The 18,768-nt window shown below is 43.2% G+C and overlaps 1 protein-coding gene across 3 annotated transcripts in view; it reads left to right on the top strand.

Annotated features, from left to right (window-relative positions):
* The window catches only part of FGF1 (fibroblast growth factor 1), a 249,978-nt gene that overhangs the window by 217,850 nt on the left and 13,360 nt on the right, over nt 1-18,768 (top strand). For 2 of the 3 annotated variants that reach the window (XM_040405997.1, XM_040405990.1), the window contains exons 2-4: nt 1,408-1,612; nt 3,092-3,195; nt 11,268-12,349. In XM_040405997.1, coding sequence (XP_040261931.1) covers nt 1,444-1,612; nt 3,092-3,195; nt 11,268-11,462 — 468 coding nt within the window. In that variant the 5' untranslated portion in view covers nt 1,408-1,443 and the 3' untranslated portion in view covers nt 11,463-12,349. Of the gene's footprint in view, nt 1-1,407; nt 1,613-3,091; nt 3,196-11,267; nt 12,350-18,768 lie in introns of those variants that run through there. The other variant, XM_040406005.1, reaches the window with a different exon arrangement.

The raw sequence follows: 18,768 nt of genomic DNA, 5'->3' as shown, positions 1-18,768 counted from the left end.
TCCCCCGCTCACTTTACCATGGCAAACAGGACTTTAGCATCCTGGCAGCCATGGTAACCATTCAGAAAAAGCTAAACGTCGGATCCGGTAATGCGCCAAAACGACGTTTAGCTTAAGGCCGGATTCGGATTAATGCCTTTCAATGGGCATTAATTCCGGATCCGGCCTTGCGGCAAGTGTTCAGGATTTTTGGCCGGAGCAAAAAGCGCAGCATGCTGCGGTATTTTCTCCGGCCAAAAAACGTTCCGGTCCGGAACTGAAGACATCCTGATGCATCCTGAACGGATTTCTCTCCATTCAGAATGCATGGGGATAATCCTGATCAGGATTCTTCCGGCATAGAGCCCCGACGACGGAACAAAACAACGCAAGTGTGAAAGAGCCTAACCCGTTTCATGTACTAAAAAAATCACTGAAAATGGTGCACTACAATGCAATTGACAATCTATGGCTAAACCCTCAAGCTGATAAAAGAAAAGAGATGCTCAAGACCCCAAATGCTGTTGCGCATTTCTATCTGGGGGAGCAAATCCTGCCCATGTGATCTGTTGCTAACAAGGCATCTCTTGCCTTTTAGAGCACTTTAGGCCTCATGCACACAACCGTTGTGTGCATCCGCGGCCGTTGTTCCATTTTCCGTTTTTTTTCACGGACCCATTGACTTTCAATGGGTACGTGGAAAAATCGGAAAGTGCACCGTTTGGCTTCCGCGTCCGTGATCCGTTTTTCCAGTCCGTGAAAAAAAATATGACCTGCCCTATTTTTTTCACGGACAACGGTTCTCGGACCCATTCAAGTCAATGGGTCCGTGAAAAATCACGGATGCACACAAGATAGTCATCCTCGTCCGTGATCCGTGTCCGTTTTTCCTATCATTTTCAATGGAAACTTGTCTTAGTTTTTTTTTCACTTTTCATGTCCGTGGATCCTTCAAAAGACCCACGGAAGAAAGAATGGTCACGGATCACGGATCACGGAACAACGGAAATCCGTTTTGCGAACCGCAAAAAAAAAGGTCGTGTGCATGAGGCCTTACTCTGTGATTTTGTCTGTATATGTATGCCTGGAGGTGTGGCAACCTCACATTTGAATGTGCCTTGATTTTGATCTATGAGTAACATTCAGGTGCACCTGTGCGGCCTGCGTCACATGAGTCAGTGATGGGTTGGACTCACAGCCTCCTTCCTCCCAATTGTATATGTGATTTCACGCTGGAGGTAACTGGGAGCGGCTGGCTGTGTGTCGGACTTTATGCACCTATCATAAATTTGTTCCCAAAGGTAGAAATGCGCAACAGCATTTGGGGTCTTGCGCATCTCTTGCCTTTTAGACCACTTTATTCTGTGATTCTATTCCTGTACTTTTATCATTTCTAGTAAGAATGTTTATATTTGTATATTTTTTCAGTGTTAAAAGACAAGAATTCCCAAGAAAACCAAGAACATGGCTGAGGGGGATATTACAACTTTCAACCCAATGACGGAGACGTTTAACCTTCCCATGGGGAATTACAAGAAACCAAAGCTCCTTTACTGCAGCAATGGAGGGTACTTTTTGCGTATACTTCCAGACGGAGTGGTGGATGGAACAAGGGACAGGGATGACCTGAACAGTAAGTGGTCAGCAGCTGCTAAATTACTTTTTACAATTGTAGTTTATCAGATGGAGTTAGATATCTATAAAGTTTTTTAAAGGGCCTTCAAATGTGATGGCATTTCAGTAGTGGCCCTAAATTAGAGGTAATAATGCAGACACATCGTCTGAGCAGTACTTGGGCCTGTCCTATTCACAACAGGTAGAAAAGCTTGTTAAACTAGTGGTGGCATTGTCATTTTATCATGCTTCTCTAAGCCCTGGTGTTCAGCTGTAGCTGCTGGAAAGGCAGTGTCTAGTTATCCATGATTAAGATAGATTTTTCGATCAAAACACATTTGTAGTGTCTGGCAGTATGTTACAGGATTTTTAACATATGTTTCAATACAATGAAATAACATAATATTGATTCAGAATCGGCATAAAAGCTATTTTGGATATTCATGCATCGGAATTGCCACCCAGATCTGGCCAGGTGGTCTCTTCATTTCACGGTGTCTCTCCTTTCTGGCTGATAAAGGGAGGTCCTGAGCAGGGAAGCCCCCTCCATGACATCCACTTTAAGGACTCATACACACAAACATATTTTCATTCCGTGTCGGTTCAGTTTTTTTTTTCCGGACCGCATACGGAACCATTCATTTTAATGGGTCCGCAAAAAAAACTAAAGTTATTCCGTGTGCATTCTGTTTCTGTATTTCCGTTCCGCAAAAAAATAGAACATGTCCTATTATTGTTCGCATTACGGACAAGGATAGGACTGTTATATTAGGGGCCAGCTGTTCCGTTCTGCAAAATACGGAAAGCACATGGATGTCATCTGTATTTTTTGCGGAACGCAAAATACATACGGTCGTGTGCATGAGGCCTCAGGCACAATTAGGGTCCATTCACACGTCCACAAAATGGTTCCGGATCCGTTCCGCAACGTTGCGAACGGATCTGGACCCATTCATTTTAAATATGGCCGCAAAAGATGCGGTCAGCACACAGTGTGCTGTCCGCATCCGCACCTCCATTCCGCAAAAAAATAGAACATGTCCTATTCTTGTCTGCAGACACGGACAAGAAAAGGCATTTCTATTTAAAGTGCCGGCCATGTGCGGTCCGCAAAATGCGGAACGCACAGGGCCGGTGTCCGTGCTTTGCGGAACGGAAGTGCGGATATCCGCATATTTTGCTGCCCTATTGAAAATGAATGGGTCCGGATCCGGAACCATTTTGCGGACGTGTGAATGGACCCTAAGAAGACTAGCCAGTGTTGTTCAGTTAATGGGCAGGGCGACTCCATTCTAAGAAGAGGGTGCCCAAATGTGACAACTAAAGGCAGAAAACAAGTTAACTAAAGTTAAACTTTATTTTAGAAATTACAGTATGTTGTTTTAAACCATTATTCATCACAGTCAAACTGTAGCCAGACACTGAACTTTACTACAGACTGTCTGTTATATTAATATTGTTTTTGTGATGTAGCTGTAATTTTGTTTTCTATTTTTAGTTAGATTACAACTTAGTTCAGAAAACATTGGTGTGGTGTGTATCAAGGACACTGGCTCTGGGAATTACTTGGCTATGGACTCCACTGGCCTTTTGTATGGATCGGTGAGTATAATAATTATAAGATGGTTTTACCATTTTGCAAGGTGGACTTGATTGAGTGTGAAGCAAGTAAATTTTACTGTTTATAGGCAGTGATGGTCAGTTGGCAGTATTCGCCAGCGAACACATACGGGCTGCCATGTTTAGTAAGGTAGACTCACCCGTCTGGCGATGCACAGGTAAGCCCTTACCTGTGCCTGTGCCGGGAGCCGGTCTGAAATCAAATGCAGTCACCGGGAGCAGGCAGTTCCGAGAACAGCCGCCGGGGACCTTTATCGGGCTATTCTCGGAACTGCCTGCTCCTGGTGACTGCATTTGATTTCAGACTGGCTCCTGGTACAGGTAAGGGCTTACCTGTGCATCGCCGAACGGGTGAGTCTACCTTTCTAAAGATGGCAGCCCGCATGTGTTCGCTGGCGAACACTGTGAACTGACCATCACTGTTTATAGGTATAGGGCAGTCTCCAGAATATACTATATGTTAAATTGAAGTTCCATGTAAGGTCATCATCTTCGGACATGTCATAAAAGCATAGAAGATCATTTAATTGGGGATCTGAGAGTTCAGACCCCTAAAGTTTTTATTATTACTGAAAAGCCAAACTCCTATTATGTAATTTTTAATTACCGTTGAAATAAAATCATATCTGGGAAAATGCAAAATGAGATCAAATCATTGTATGATAGTGGTTGCTAATGGCAATAAAATCATGTAAAACAAATGGGACCCAAAATTATCACTCAGTCTCTGAGTGATTGCCCCTAAAAGCAGAGCCCAGCCAACAAGGTCACTGTCCCTGGTACTTCTTGGTAGTCCCTAGATTGTCCGGGATCACTACTGTCCTAGAGTGTCAGTGATACACTTCACATAAATCATCAAATTACTCACATTCACTAGATTCACCTCACCAGTTTCCTTAGCAGTTCTAAGATGGCAGCATAATTGATAAATTGGTCTCCAATGAATTCTGTAGCAATGTCTACTCTTCAGCCTCTTACAAGAGAAACGTATTGGGACGGTGGGGACTTAATTTGTATGATGCCCACTATGTTTTATCTGATGTAATTTTTGCAATGTGTTTTTTAAAAGCCATCTGGATTGTGCTCCCTTCATTTTCTACAGTATACCAGGGCATACCAGAGGCAATTACCTTCTTTGCAGGTCTGCCCCTTTTCAGGGTGATCACACTGACATTTAAGATGTTGTAGGTGCACTTGGGAGAGTTTCTAACCCCCTGACTATCTATGGAGTTGTGATTTTTGGTCCCATCTGGTTTGCATGATTTTGTTGCTATTAGCAACCACTATGATGGAATGATTTGATTTATATTTGCATTCTTGCCAGATTGGTTTGCTACGCGGAATAACAAGAAAGCATGGAGCCCAATAGCACAACTTGAAATAGGGACCCATTCCATCAACATCTTCAGCAGCAAGTACAGAAGATGAAGTCTATTTTGTAATATACAGGAATATTACACACAATGATATCATAGTACAGGTTGATGCCCACGGTGATGTCATAGTATAGAGAGAATGCTTACAGTCATGTAAGAGAAGGAAGAATGCACACAGTGATGTCATAATAGTGGTATAATGTAAATAGCTATGTCATAGTACAGGAAATATGTACATAGCAATGTCATAGTATAAGGTTATTCTGCTAATTGACATTACAGCACTGTGATATGGTAGAAACAGGCTTAAAGGGTTTATGCCACTTATAACTCACTGATTTGCGGGTGTCCGACCATCTCTGGCAGTCCCACAGAGAATGAATGGATCATCCATCTGGATGAGAAAATGAGACCTCCATTCTCGGGATTGGTGGAGGTCCCAACGGTTGAAACTCAACTGATCAGTTAGTTATCCGTCATCCTATGGATAGATGATAACTTTCATACATGGCACAACCCCTTTAATGCACACCATCTATCATAGCACAGGAAGAAGATAAAGAATTAGCTGACTGCCTCAATGAATACTTCTGTTCAGTTTTTACAAAGGAAAATTAAGGAAAAGGACCTCAGTTAGAAAAGAAGACTAATGAATCTTTTGATGCATGTGTCTTTACAGAGGAAGAGATTCTAAGTCAGCTTTCTAAAATTAATACAAATAAGTTCCAGGAGCCTGATGGGATACACCCAAAGCTATTAAAAGAGCTCAGCGGCGAACTAGCAAAACCATTAACAGATTTATTTAACCAATCACTGGAAACAGGAGTCGTCCCCGAAGATTAGCAAATCTTGTGCCCATTCACAAGATAGGTAGTAGGGAGGAATCGGGCAACTATAGGCCAGTAAGCCTGACATCAATAGTGGGGAAATTAATGGAAACCATACTTAAGGAGAGGATTATGGAACATCTAAAATCGCATGTATTGAAAGATGAAAAACAGCATGGGTTTACTTCAGGGAGATCATGTAAAACTAATCTTATTGATTTTTTTTTGATTGGGTGACTAAAATAATAGATGGTGGAGGTGCAGTAGACATCGCTTATCTAGACTTTAGTAAGGCTTTTGATACTGTCCCACATAGAAGGCTTATCGATAAATTACTAAATTACTTACCATATTGTTGAATGGATTAGGCAGTGGCTGAGAGACTTGGTATTTAGGAAAACTAGAGGAATGTCAAAAATCTGGCAACTAAAATGTAATGTTGATAAGTGCAAGATAATGCACCTGGGGCGTAAAAACCCAAGAGCAGAATATAAAATCAGTGATACAGTCCTAACCTCAGTATCTGAGGAAAGGGATTTAGGGGCAGGGCTTTTTTTCTCAGAGAAAAGGTGGTGGAACTCACCCCCCTCCCCTGGGACCGCCCCCTAAAACCGCCCTTTAGAGAACAGGGATGTGAGTAAAATTTGGGGGGGGGGGCTATAAAAGTCCAGCCCAGCCCAGCAAAGAAACCCCCCAGATGGGGATGGCACTGTTAATGGGGGATCTGGGGATGGCACTGTTATGGGGTGGAGGATCTGGGGATGGCATCCACAGATCCCCCATCCTATAACAGTGCCATCCACAGACCCCCCACCCCATAACAGTGCCATCCACAGACCCCCCCCAGACCATAACAGTGCCACCCACAGACCCCCCCCACAACAGTGCCATCCACAGATCCCCTCCACCCCATAACAGTGCCATCCACAGATCCCCTCCACCCCATAACAGTGCCATCCACAGATCCACCTCCACCCCATAACAGTGCCATCCACAGATCCACCTCCACCCCATAACAGTGCCATCCACAGATCCACCTCCACCCCATAACAGTGCCATCCACAGATCCCCCTCCACCCCATAACAGTGCCATCCACAGACCCCCCTCCACCCCATAACAGTGCCATCCACAGACCCCCCATTGCCGCTCCAGTACAGTTATAAAATGTGTAATTAAATGAATAATGATTCATGCTGCCCCTCAGTAGTATAACTTTCAATATATTGTACTCACAGCCGGCTACTGTTATCGTAATGCAGGCCGGCCGGGCAGACGAGCGGCAGCGTCACTGACTGACGTCACGTGCCTGCGCCACCTACTTTATGAATGAAGTAGGCGGCGCAGGCACGTGACGTCAGTCAGTGACGCTGCCGCTCGTCTGCCCGGCCGGCCTGCATTACGATAACAGTAGCCGGCTGTGAGTACAATATATTGAAAGTTATACTACTGAGGGGCAGCGTGAATCATTATTCATTTAATTACACATTTTATAAGTCTCTACTGGAGTTGCGGGGCCGGAGCACAGTGAACGTACCGGCCCACTAGCTCCTCCTCCCAGTCCCTTCCCGCTGATACATCGCAGGCTGCGATGTCAAAAGGTGGCGGAACGCCGTTCCGCCAGAAAAAAAGCCCTGTTTAGGGGTCATTAATTCAGAAGACTTAAAGGTAGGCAGAGAATGTCATAGAGCAGCAGGAAATGCTAGCAGAATGCTGGGGTGTATAGGGAGAGGCATTACCAGTAGAAAGAGGGAGGTGCTCATGCCGCTCTACAGAGCACTAGTGAGACCTCATTTGGAGTATTGTGCGCAGTACTGGAGACCATATCTCCAGAAGGATATTGATACTTTGGAGAGAGTTCAGAGAAGAGCTACTAGTACATGGATTGCAGGATAAAACTTACCAGGAAAGATTAAAGGACCTTAACATGTATAGTTTGGAAGAAAGACGAGACAGAGGGGATACGATAGAAACTTTTAAATACATAAAGGAATCAACAAGGTAAAAGAGGAGAGAATATTTAAAAGAAGAAAAACTGCTACAAGAGGACATAGTTTTAAATTAGAGGGGCAAAGGTTTAAAAGTAATATCAGGAAGTATTACTTTACTGAGAGAGTAGTGGATGCATGGAATACCCTTCCTGCAGAAGTGGTAGCTGCAAATACAGTGAAGGAGTTTAAGCATGCATGGGATAGGCATAAGGCCATCCTTCATACAAGATAGGGCCAGGAGCTATTCATAGTATTCAGTATATTGGGCAGACTAGATGGGCCAAATGGTTCTTATCTGCCGACACATTCTATGTTTCTATGTAATAATGCACATAGTACTGTGTGACATCACCGTATCGAAAACATCATAGTGATGATACATGATAGTACACAGATAATGCAGTCTCACAGAACAGAAATAATAGAAAAAATAGCACAAAATAATTATGCACAGAGGGTGGCTATGGGCCTCCATAGTAGACCTGAATAGGGGACTGTGTCCAATTTCCCACACGCCCTACAATAGTCTATTGCCTTTACAAACTCCGTCTTATGTCTGAGGGATAAAGGGTCCCATAGCAATTGCTATGTTTGGCACCATAATACCTATGTTTGTGCTGCTTAATTACTGACTAAATCTTGTTGGTGATGCTTACAGATTTTAAGAAATGTTTGAAACTGTGTGTTTTCCCACAGATCTGTCAGTGCTCACTTTAATCCAGACAATGTGTTGCAAAGTAGTAGAGACAGTAGAGAGTATACAGTCTGTCCCTCTAGACCAGGCATCCTCAAACTGCTGCCCTCCAGCTGTTGTAAAACTTCAACTCCCACACATGGCCGGTTCTAGGTGAAATGGGGCCCTGGGGCGGAAAACAATAAGGGGCCCCCCCACATGACACTTGCTGACTTTAACGTCACTTGGCAGCAGCACATCTCCCCCCCCCCCCCCCCCTTCCCAAATGCATCAGGGCGGGCTAGTACACTCCTGGCACTGGGATGGATGAGATGGTGTCTGGGATGGATCCGATCCAGTTTAATCAACCAACCTACCAGTAACTGCCCCCCCAAATGCACATTTCTCCAGTCCAACTGACTCCAAACAGAACCAGGGCGGGCTAATACACTGGCACGGGTGATATGGTGCTTGGGATGGATCCGATCCAGTTTAATCAACCAACCTACCAGTAACTGCCCCCCCCCCCCCCCCCCAAAATGCACATTTCTCCAGTCCAACTGACTCCAAACACAAACAGAACCAGGGCCGCAGGGTGGGCTAGTAGTACACTGGGACGGCCCGGATGGGTGAGATGGTGCCTGGGACTAAGTGAGTGAATGGGAAACTGGGAATGGATGGATCATGGATCCGATCCAGTTTAATTAACAACAATATAACCAACCTACCAGACAGTAACTGTAACTTGGAAGTCAGTGGAACTTGGCTGGCTGCCTTCTGTGGGTGACGGGCCGCCGGCCTTCCCTGGCGCTGGCAGAGTCAGACTGGGCTGTGGCTGGCTGGCTGCCAATGGCGCTTGCTCCTTCTTCAAGACCAAGTTCTCTGCTCTGGGAACGCTGACTTAGTATATTCAGTTGTATCACGCTGCACGCCTCTAATAGCGTGCGTGCAGCACATTCAAGCCTCCGGCCCTCAAGTGCTAAGTCAGCGTTCTTATAAACTGTATAGATAGGCTGGTTTCATTGCTGCACACTCATTGTTAGAGTGTAGTAGTAATATATATTAGGCAGCCCTATGCACAATATAGAGAAGCTGGCGCTATTGCTACACACTCACCACCAGAGTGTTGTAGCGCAATATCTGAACTAGACCGTCAGTATGTTTTGCTCCTGAAGAAACGCCGACAAATATCGGCTGGGAAACTCGTCGAGCAAATACAGTGCACCTACACATGTTCAGTGTTAATTGACTTATGATATATGTAGAGCCGCCATGTGAGTTGAGGGGTGGTCCACTCAAAACAAGGACTTTGCTACCTCACTAATCCTATGGGCTCTACAGCTCCCACAATCTAATAGGGAGACGCTATTTTTGGTGGTGTGAACACAGGAGGTAAATAAATATATATACACTCACCTAAAGAATTATTAGGAACACCATACTAATACGGTGTTGGACCCCCTTTTACCTTCAGAACTGCCTTAATTCTACGTGGCATTGATTCAACAAGGTGCTGATAGCATTCTTTAGAAATGTTGGCCCATATTGATAGGATAGCATCCTGCAGTTGATGGAGATTTGAGGGATGCACATCCAGGGCACGAAGCTCCCGTTCCACCACATCCCAAAGATGCTCTATTGGGTTGAGATCTGGTGACTGTGGGGGCCATTTTAGTACAGTGAACTCATTGTCATGTTCAAGAAACCAATTTGAAATGATTTGAGCTTTGTGACATGGTGCATTATCCTGCTGGAAGTAGCCATCAGAGGATGGGTACATGGTGGTCATGAAGGGATGGACATGGTCAGAAACAATGCTCAGGTAGCCCGTGGCATTTAAACGATGCCCAATTGGCACTAAGGGGCCTAAAGTGTGCCCAGAAAACATCCCCCACACCACTACACCACCACCACCAGCCTGCACAGTGGTAACAAGGCATGATGGATACATGTTCTCATTCTGTTTACGCCAAATTGGGACTCTACCATTTGAATGTCTCAACAGAAATCGAGACTCATCAGACCAGGCAACATTTTTCCAGTCTTCAACAGTCCAATTTTGGTGAGCTCGTGCAAATTGTAGCCTCTTTTTCCTATTTGTAGTGGAGATGAGTGGTACCCGGTGGGGTCTTCTGCCGTTGTAGCCCATCCGCCTCAAGGTTGTGCGTGTTGTGGCTTCACAAATGCTTTGCTGCATACCTCGGTTGTAACGAGTGGTTATTTCAGTCAACGTTGCTCTTCTATCAGCTTGAATCAGTCGGCCCATTCTCCTCTGACCTCTAGCATCCACAAGGCATTTTTGCCCACAGGACTGCCGCATACTGGATGTTTTTCCCTTTTCACGCCATTCTTTGTAAACCCTAGAAATGGTTGTGCGTGAAAATTCCAGTAACTGAGCAGATTGTGAAATACTCAGACCGGCCCGTCTGGCACCAACAACCATGCCACGCTCAAAATAGCTTAAATCACCTTTCTTTCCCATTCTGACATTCAGTTTGGAGTTCAGGAGATTGTCTTGACCAGGACCACACCCCTAAATGCATTGAAGCAACTGCCATGTGATTGGCTGACTAGATAATTGCATTAATGAGAAATAGAACAGGTGTTCCTAAAAATTCTTTAGGTGAGTGTATATCCTACGCTCCTGTTCACACCACTAGCCTGATTACCGAATTTGAATAATTGAATCAATAAAGATGCTTTTAACGTACCTTTCAGGCAGTTAACAGTGTTCTATAGCAGTACGTTTATTTTTTATTGAGTAACAGTTAACCTGAATGAAAATTAGCAGAAAAGTGTATACAGTTGAATACTTGCTCCATTTTAATATCTGCTTCAGATGTTTCCATTTTTGTAGAATTCCCCCTATTAAGTTTTTCTCTTCCTCCCTCAGAGCATGTAAATATGACAGTGAAAGAACCATAAGATGTCAGAAGTAGTTCTATTAGTGGTAAAACACTACACTACAGTGAACAAAAAATGCAAAAAGAGCAGATTTTAAATAAATCCCAGACAGTGCCGCAGCAGGAAGTCCAGGGTAGCTTTGGTTTCAAGTCCTGACCAACAGCAATAATTTGCTTAGCCAGAATGTAGCTCTAACACAGCAATCCTGTCCAAGTTCTCTAAATATAACACCAAAGTTTAGTTTTCCCACAAGCAATAAACTGGGGTTATTATTGTTTTTTTAAGATGACGCAGAATGAGGAATGCCTGTTTCTGGAGACTGTAGAAGAGAATAGCTACAATACATACAAGTCAAAGAAATATGCTGAGCTCAATTGGTTTGTCGGCATTAAGAAGAATGGGACAAGCAAGCGTGGATCGCGGACTCATTACGGCCAAAAAGCCATCCTGTTCCTTCCATTGCCAGTGTCTAGTGACTAGACACCTCCCAGTGACTATGGTTACTTGCTATATGTGGTATTGCTGTAAATAATTGCATAGTGTTCAAAGACCAAAGTAAGGTATAAAAGAGAAGTGCTTATAAACCCTAGTGTTATACAAAATGCATTGAAGTCCAGGAGGCAGAAGTTACATTCTAACTATATTCCAGGGAGATGATTCTTGATGAAGTGGTCAATTTTGAGGAATTAACAATTACAGATACCAGTGAAAGACAAGGGCCCAGATTTACTAATCCTATCAATGGAGTCAACTAAAGGTTATTTTACATGGATGGATAGGCAATTATCAGGAATAAAGTAAACATTCCTGATCATTGCCTGATCATCAGCAGAGATGAGCACTAGGTTTCTATTCAGCAATTACCTCCGCTGTATGGTGACAAGTGATGAATACAGCGATTGCTTGCCCTCAGAGAATCATTGATCACTGTTTAGACAGCACAGAAACAATGATTTTTGGTGATGGCAGATCAACAGGAGCACCAGATGAACAAGTGTTTTCTTGTTCTTTGCGAGATCACTGGCACTTTTTACACAGGTAAATTACCGGGAACAAACATTTCTATAAATGCTCATTTCCGATAATCAGCCTGAATAACAGTCCATGTAAAAAGACCTTTAGACAGGCTGTCTAGACCTGCACCAGATTTATCACAACGGCAGACACTTTGCTCTGACTCTATATCAACTATTAGTTGGCTTACTTTGAGAAAGAACTTTGGTGCATCTTAGGTCATGCCCCTTCCCACAAAGCCTAACCTCTTTTAAATAAGCCCGTCCTTTTTGACCATGTTGGAAAAAAAAAGCAAAACCCAAGTTCCACCAATGCATCTGGGCCAAGGGCTTTGAGATATACTACTGACTGTGAAAACAAACAACTCAAAAATTAAAAATACTAGATACGTATAGGTAATTATACTATATTATTGTAGGCTATAATCACTGTCCATTTTTGGAAACCTTCATAGAGGGTATAAACAGTGGATTAATGCATTATAGAACACTATAACTAGGGTGTAAACTTAGCAAATGGAAACTATCATGATACCTTGAAGCTGAATGGGCTCACATAGAATGACCCAGAAGTATGCATGAGTGTATCTGCATAGTACATAAGTATTCACATGAACATATTCATCATCAAAAAAATCTACCTGTTCTACTCAGGTATGCAGGTATATCCATAGTTACATAGGAACTACAGTGCATACACTAGGTATGGCTGCACTTGTATAGCTAAGGGAGCTGATCCTTTAGCTAGATTGGCAGAGGTAATTGGAAGCGACATTCCCTATACCAAATTTTTGTCAAGTTTACAATTGAAAAATAAAACCTTTTTAGCAAAATTAGTAAGACTGTAGCACCAATACACCATTACAGGGGCAAGTCACAGCACAGCCATTTACATGTTCCAAACATAGAGAGAGAAAATGTATTTATCAACGTGAATTTATTTATCTATAATGAGTGATATATTATTTATAGTTGATCATTTCGCAGATTTATAATTATATTTAACAGAGATGAGCGAATTTCTTCAAAATTCGTTTCGGCTGCTTCGCCGAATTAAAAAAAAAAAATCACTTTGTCACAAAGTGCTTTTTTTTGGTAAGTAGCGGGTGCAAAGACAGGGAGCGCCGCCCTCATCATTGTACTCCTCATATGCCGCGTTCATACATGATTGCGGCATCTGAGTTTAAAAACTGTGTAAAATTAACAGTAAAAAAACGATTACATCAAACTTACCGTCTCCATTTGCTCGTGACGGGCCGGCTGCCGCCATCTTGCTTGAAGATCTCGGACCAAATACCCTGCGGCGCGAGCTTACGTCATCACGCCAGCTGGCGTGATGATGTAATCTCGCGCCGCACAAGATTTCGGCCGAGATCTTCAAGCAAGATGGAGGCTGGCGGCCCGTCGCGAGCAAATTGAGGCGGTAAGTTTGAATATTTTTAGTTTTTTATGCTATTTCAGGATAAATCCTGAACGAAGCACTAGGAAATTCGGCTTCTAGATATTCGGATCAAATTCTACTTCGTGGGATTCGATTAGCTCATCTGTAATCTTTAACCTCATAATAACCACCAATACACTATTTACAGTGGCCATTAATGGCTCTCATTCTAGTTTGCCACCTTTTTATGGCAGACTAGTGTAAGGGCTGCACTGGTCTCCCATGCAGCAGGGAACAGGAGCTCAGCCCTATCATGATAGCTGGACTCCTGCTCTAAAGCATCGAACCTCACTGTTTTAACCTCTTAGATGACACAGTCAATATCAACTGTGGCATCAAAGTGGTTTAAGAGGGACAGGGCTCCCTTTGTCATTGTCAGGCATTGGCACCACCACAAATGAGATCATGGGGTGCCAGTGTCTATACATGCAAGACCCAATAGTTTTTCTGTCAGTATTTTTGTGACAGCATAATACAGTGTACTACATAAGCAGTACAGTGTATTATGGAAGCAATCAGAGAATCGCAAGTCAACGTCCCCTTCTGGGACTAATAAATGGTAAAAAAAAATAAAAAAAATTCTTAAAATGAAATCAAACAAAAAAAAAAAGGATAACATTAAAAATGTTCCCCAAAATGATACAGATGAAATCTACAAGTTGCCCCCTGCAAAAGTAGTAAAACTTTTAAAAAACTAATAATATATATGTTGTAATAATACTGACCCAGAGAGTAACATTATCATGCTATTTATGTTGCAAAATGAATTTCAAAAAATTTAAAAAGTCAATGGCGCTATTGTTTTTTTTCCTATTTCCTCTTCAAAAGGAGTTAATAAAAATTAATCAATGACTATATATACCCCAAAATGGTGGCTTTAAAAACTACAACTTGTCCCATAAAAAGTAAGCTCATATAGTTCTATTGATTGAAAAATCAAAAAGGTGCAAAATACATTCAGGAGAAAGGGTTAAGATCACTTTAAATCATAAAATCATAGCAAAAAGCAGAACATGTAAAACACTACATCCACCTTTTGTAACCAATTTTTAATTGTCCCAATGTTTATAAAATATGAAGCAATTTTGCAAATATTTTATTATACAGATTGTTGAGTCTCCACAGTAAATCAACTGTGTAGTCTGATCCTGCAGTAATTTCTTCCATCTGTCCCCTACTTTTGAATATTGTTTGAAAATATAGATTGGAAAAGAATCTGCTAGTCTTTTTTTTTACTATTTTAAGTGTTTTTACTGCCCTACAAGATATACAAAAGGAAAGTAGACATATGAAATATTTGCAGAAAACTGATGCTGTGCTACTGCTGTACATCTTGATCAATATGACCTAGCTTTAAAATCCTTCTAGAATGGAAGAGGTTGACCATCCCAAATATTGTTTCTGTATTCTTGGATAATAGATTTTTATAAAATTCACCTTGTTTATATTCACCTTCATTCCTAAATGAGTTTCACTGTGATCTTTTCATTGTTTACATTAGTCCATCTACTTGTGTGCAGTCTACTCTGTATTCACCTCCAGTCTTAAAGGGGTTTTCTGCCTTCAGAATATTAATGGCCTATCCTCAAGATAGGACATCAATGTTAAACTGGCCATACACATTAGACTTGCCAAGAACGGAGAGGACCTGCCAAGAACGGAGAGTTCGGCCAACACACTGTATGTGGGGAGCTCCACAATCTCCCCGACAGATGATGTTGGGGGAAACAAGGATCAGGCGAAATTAATGTTTGCTTGATCCTTTTGTTCTTCTAGGAGCTAAACTGTTGTCAGATTAATCTGGCAGCAGCCTTCTCCTCTCTCAATGTAGAATACACATATGTGTATTAGGAACCCGGGAGGGAATAGAGAGAGAGAGCTGTCGACTGCACAAATCTGTATAGGCAGCTTTAGGTTGGCGGGAGTCTGACATCTATTGATGTCACACAAATTATATTACTATCAGACTGAAAAAGGTAAGCCGATATTAGGTTTTTAATCTTTGCAGTGTGTGTTCAGGTTATATACAATGCTATGCAAAAGTTTGGGTCAAAATTACGGTTTCTGTAAACAGTTAAAGAAGTTGAAGAACTTGATGCCTTTTAGAGATCATTTCATCTTGAACTTGCTGAACTGTTCACAGCACTAATTGTGACTAGAGGTACCCAAGTTTTTGTATGTCACTATATGTTATAGGCAATGTTTGAAATTAGACATTGGATAAAATGCCTAGGCATTTTATACAACATCTAAAGTACTCAGGCAAAGTATGAATCGCTAAATATTTCACACATTTCTTAGGCATTCTATATAAAACCTAAAGGCAAACCTGCACAGTATAAAATACTCCATTTCAGGGGTCATTGTTGTCACTGAGCATTCTATATAATGCCTAAAGGCAAACCGGCATAGTTTAACATTCTCCCTTCCAGAGGTTTGTTCGACAGCAACAGTGCCATAAAATCACACAGCAATATAAAGTCACCCCCATACAGCTATGGCCTCATAACACAAGTGAAGACAATACTGGTCACTTTTTCTCTTTTTTTTTTTCCAGTAAAAGTAGGAAAGTTCTGTACTTCAGCTGTTTTATAACAAAAAGTGTAGTTTGAGGACATTTGCATTTCATCTGTGCAAGAACAAGTGCCAAACTATGGAGTGCTCTTGTGTGAGAAAGACAATTAAGTGCAGTGCCGGACTAAAATAGGGGAGTTCGGGTCGGCAGCCCCGGGCCCGGTATCGCTGGGGGGGGGCCCAATGCCGACCCAAACACCCACATACTGCGGTGGGGCAAGGAAGCGCATAGTTCCCTGCCCCGCCACCGATCACCGTCATAGGCTTCAGGCCTAGTAGGCCTGAGGCCTATGTGGTAGTATAATCCCGACGCAGGCGTGATGACAGGACGCAGGACAATGAAGATTGCATGCGTGTGCACCATGCGTGCCTCACCATCCCGGACACAGGTAAGTATTAGCTTTTAGTGTTTTTTTTTTTTTCTGCGTGTGCCAACCAGAGGAGGACATGGAGGCAGTATGGGGGCAAATCACTTCGGGGGGGCAGTCTGGGGGCAGATTATTACATGGGGCAAATCACTTTATTGGGGGCAGATTATTACATGGGGCAAATTAATTCATAGGGGGCAGTGTGGAGGTAAATTATTTAATGGGGGGCAGTGTGGGGGCAAATTACTTCATGTAGAACAGTGTGGGGGCAAATTACTCCATGGGGCAAATTACTTTTATGGGGGGCAGTGTGGGGGCAAATTATTTCATGGGAGGGCAGTGTGGGGGCAAATTATTTCATGGGAGGGCAGTGTGGGGGCAAATTATTTCATGGGAGGGCAGTGTGGGGGCAATTTAATCATGGGGGAAGTGGGGGAAATGACTATATGGGGCAGTGTGAGGGACATTATTATATGGGGCAGCATAGAGGAAATTACTGTATGGGGCCAGTATGTGCATTGTTATTAGGGGACATTATTTTTTGGGGACACTATACAGGCATTATTACCTGGAGCAAAATATAGGGTGTTAATATTACTGGGGGCACTGTAGGGGACATTATAACTGCTGTAGACACTATAGGGACCTTTGGGATAATTTATCAAACTGGGTGTAAAGAAAAACTGGCTTAGTTGCCCATAGCAGCTTCCACCTTACATTTTTGACAGCTCCGTTGGAAAATGAAATGTGGAATCTCATTGGTTACTATGGGCAACTAAGCCAGTTCTACTTTACACCAGTTTGATAAATGACCCCAATTATGATAAATCTAACGTGTCTCTGTAACAAACTCTGTAGAGACGAGAAAGAGAAGGTCTACATGACAGGAAATGTCACTGGATATAAGAGGTTTGTGGTGCTGTATTTCCCCTATATGTAGAGCTGGCTCACTACTGTGACCTGCGTCTCATCTTCTCCTCTAAGTCTTTTTTATTATAATCCTATGTATTTTAAATTTGGCAACTAAAATTTTAATTTGTCACCAGTAGTCCTATGTACAAACCGGATTCCAAAAAAGTTGGGACACTATACAAATCGTGAATAAAAACTGAATGCAATGATGTGGAGGTGCCAACTTCTAATATTTTATTCAGAATAGAACATAGATCACGGAACAAAAGTTTAAACTGAGAAAATGGGAAAAATGGGAAAAATATGTTGAATCAGAATTTCATGGTGTCAAAAAATCCCCAAAAAGTTGGGACAAGGCCATTTTCACCACTGTGTGGCATCTCCCCTTCTACGGCTATTTTATAAAATCAAGTATAGTTTATTTAGCATTTCTTTCTTTCATGTTTAACATTTTATACTTATTAACATTTGATACTTTGCCTAAAGAGTACTTGTCATTCTATATATTGCCTAGGCCAGTGGTCGGCAAAGTGCGGCTCGCGAGCCACAAGCGGCTCTTTTTATCCTTGAATGCGGCTCTTTGGTGCGGGCGGGCGGGTGGGCGGCCGCGCAGCCATATTGCGCCGCTCAAACTTGCAAAATGTCTGTCATGCGCCTCCTGCCCCGTTTGTCTGCTCCTTCCACTTTATGAATGAAGCAGGCAGGCGGGGCAGGAGGCGCATGACGGAGGGTGAGATGTCACGCTGCGCACAGCAGCAGAAGGGCGGGCAGCGGCGGACTTTCAGCAGAACACCGGCCATGTGAGGAGTGGTGAAGAGGCCGCCGCTCAGGTCCAGGAGGAGCGAAATGTCCTGCAGCAGAAAGGTAGGAGCTTCCCCCGGTGTGTGCACAGCGCCGGGCACTGCACCGGCCCCGCCGCAAGTGTCCCTGCCTCCTCCCTTCCCCCCACTAATACATTACTTTACTTACTGGAGGGCACTTATGGGGGATATCTGTGGAGGGCACTTATGGGGGATATCTGTGGAGGGCACTTATGGGGGATATCTGTGGAGGGCACTTATGGGGGATATCTGTGGAGGGCACTTATGGGGGATATCTGTGGAGGGCACTTATGGGGGATATCTGTGGAGGGCACTTATGGGGGATATCTGTGGAGGGCACTTATGGGGGATATCTGTGGAGGGCACTTATGGGGGATATCTGTGGAGGGCACTTATGGGGGATATCTGTGGAGGGCACTTATGGGGGATATCTGTGGAGGGCACTTATGGGGGATATCTGTGGAGGGCACTTATGGGGATATCTGTGGAGGGCACTTATGGGGGATATCTGTGGAGGGCACTTATGGGGGATATCTGTGGAGGGCACTTATGGGGGATATCTGTGGAGGGCACTTATGGGGGATATCTGTGGAGGGCACTTATGGGGGATATCTGTGGAGGGCACTTATGGGGGATATCTGTGGAGGGCACTTATGG

This window comes from Bufo bufo, chromosome 1 (assembly GCF_905171765.1).
Source record: "Bufo bufo chromosome 1, aBufBuf1.1, whole genome shotgun sequence".
Lineage (NCBI taxonomy): Eukaryota > Metazoa > Chordata > Amphibia > Anura > Bufonidae > Bufo > Bufo bufo.
Note: the sequence above shows the minus strand (reverse complement) of the source record. Positions and strands in the feature narration are given on the sequence as shown.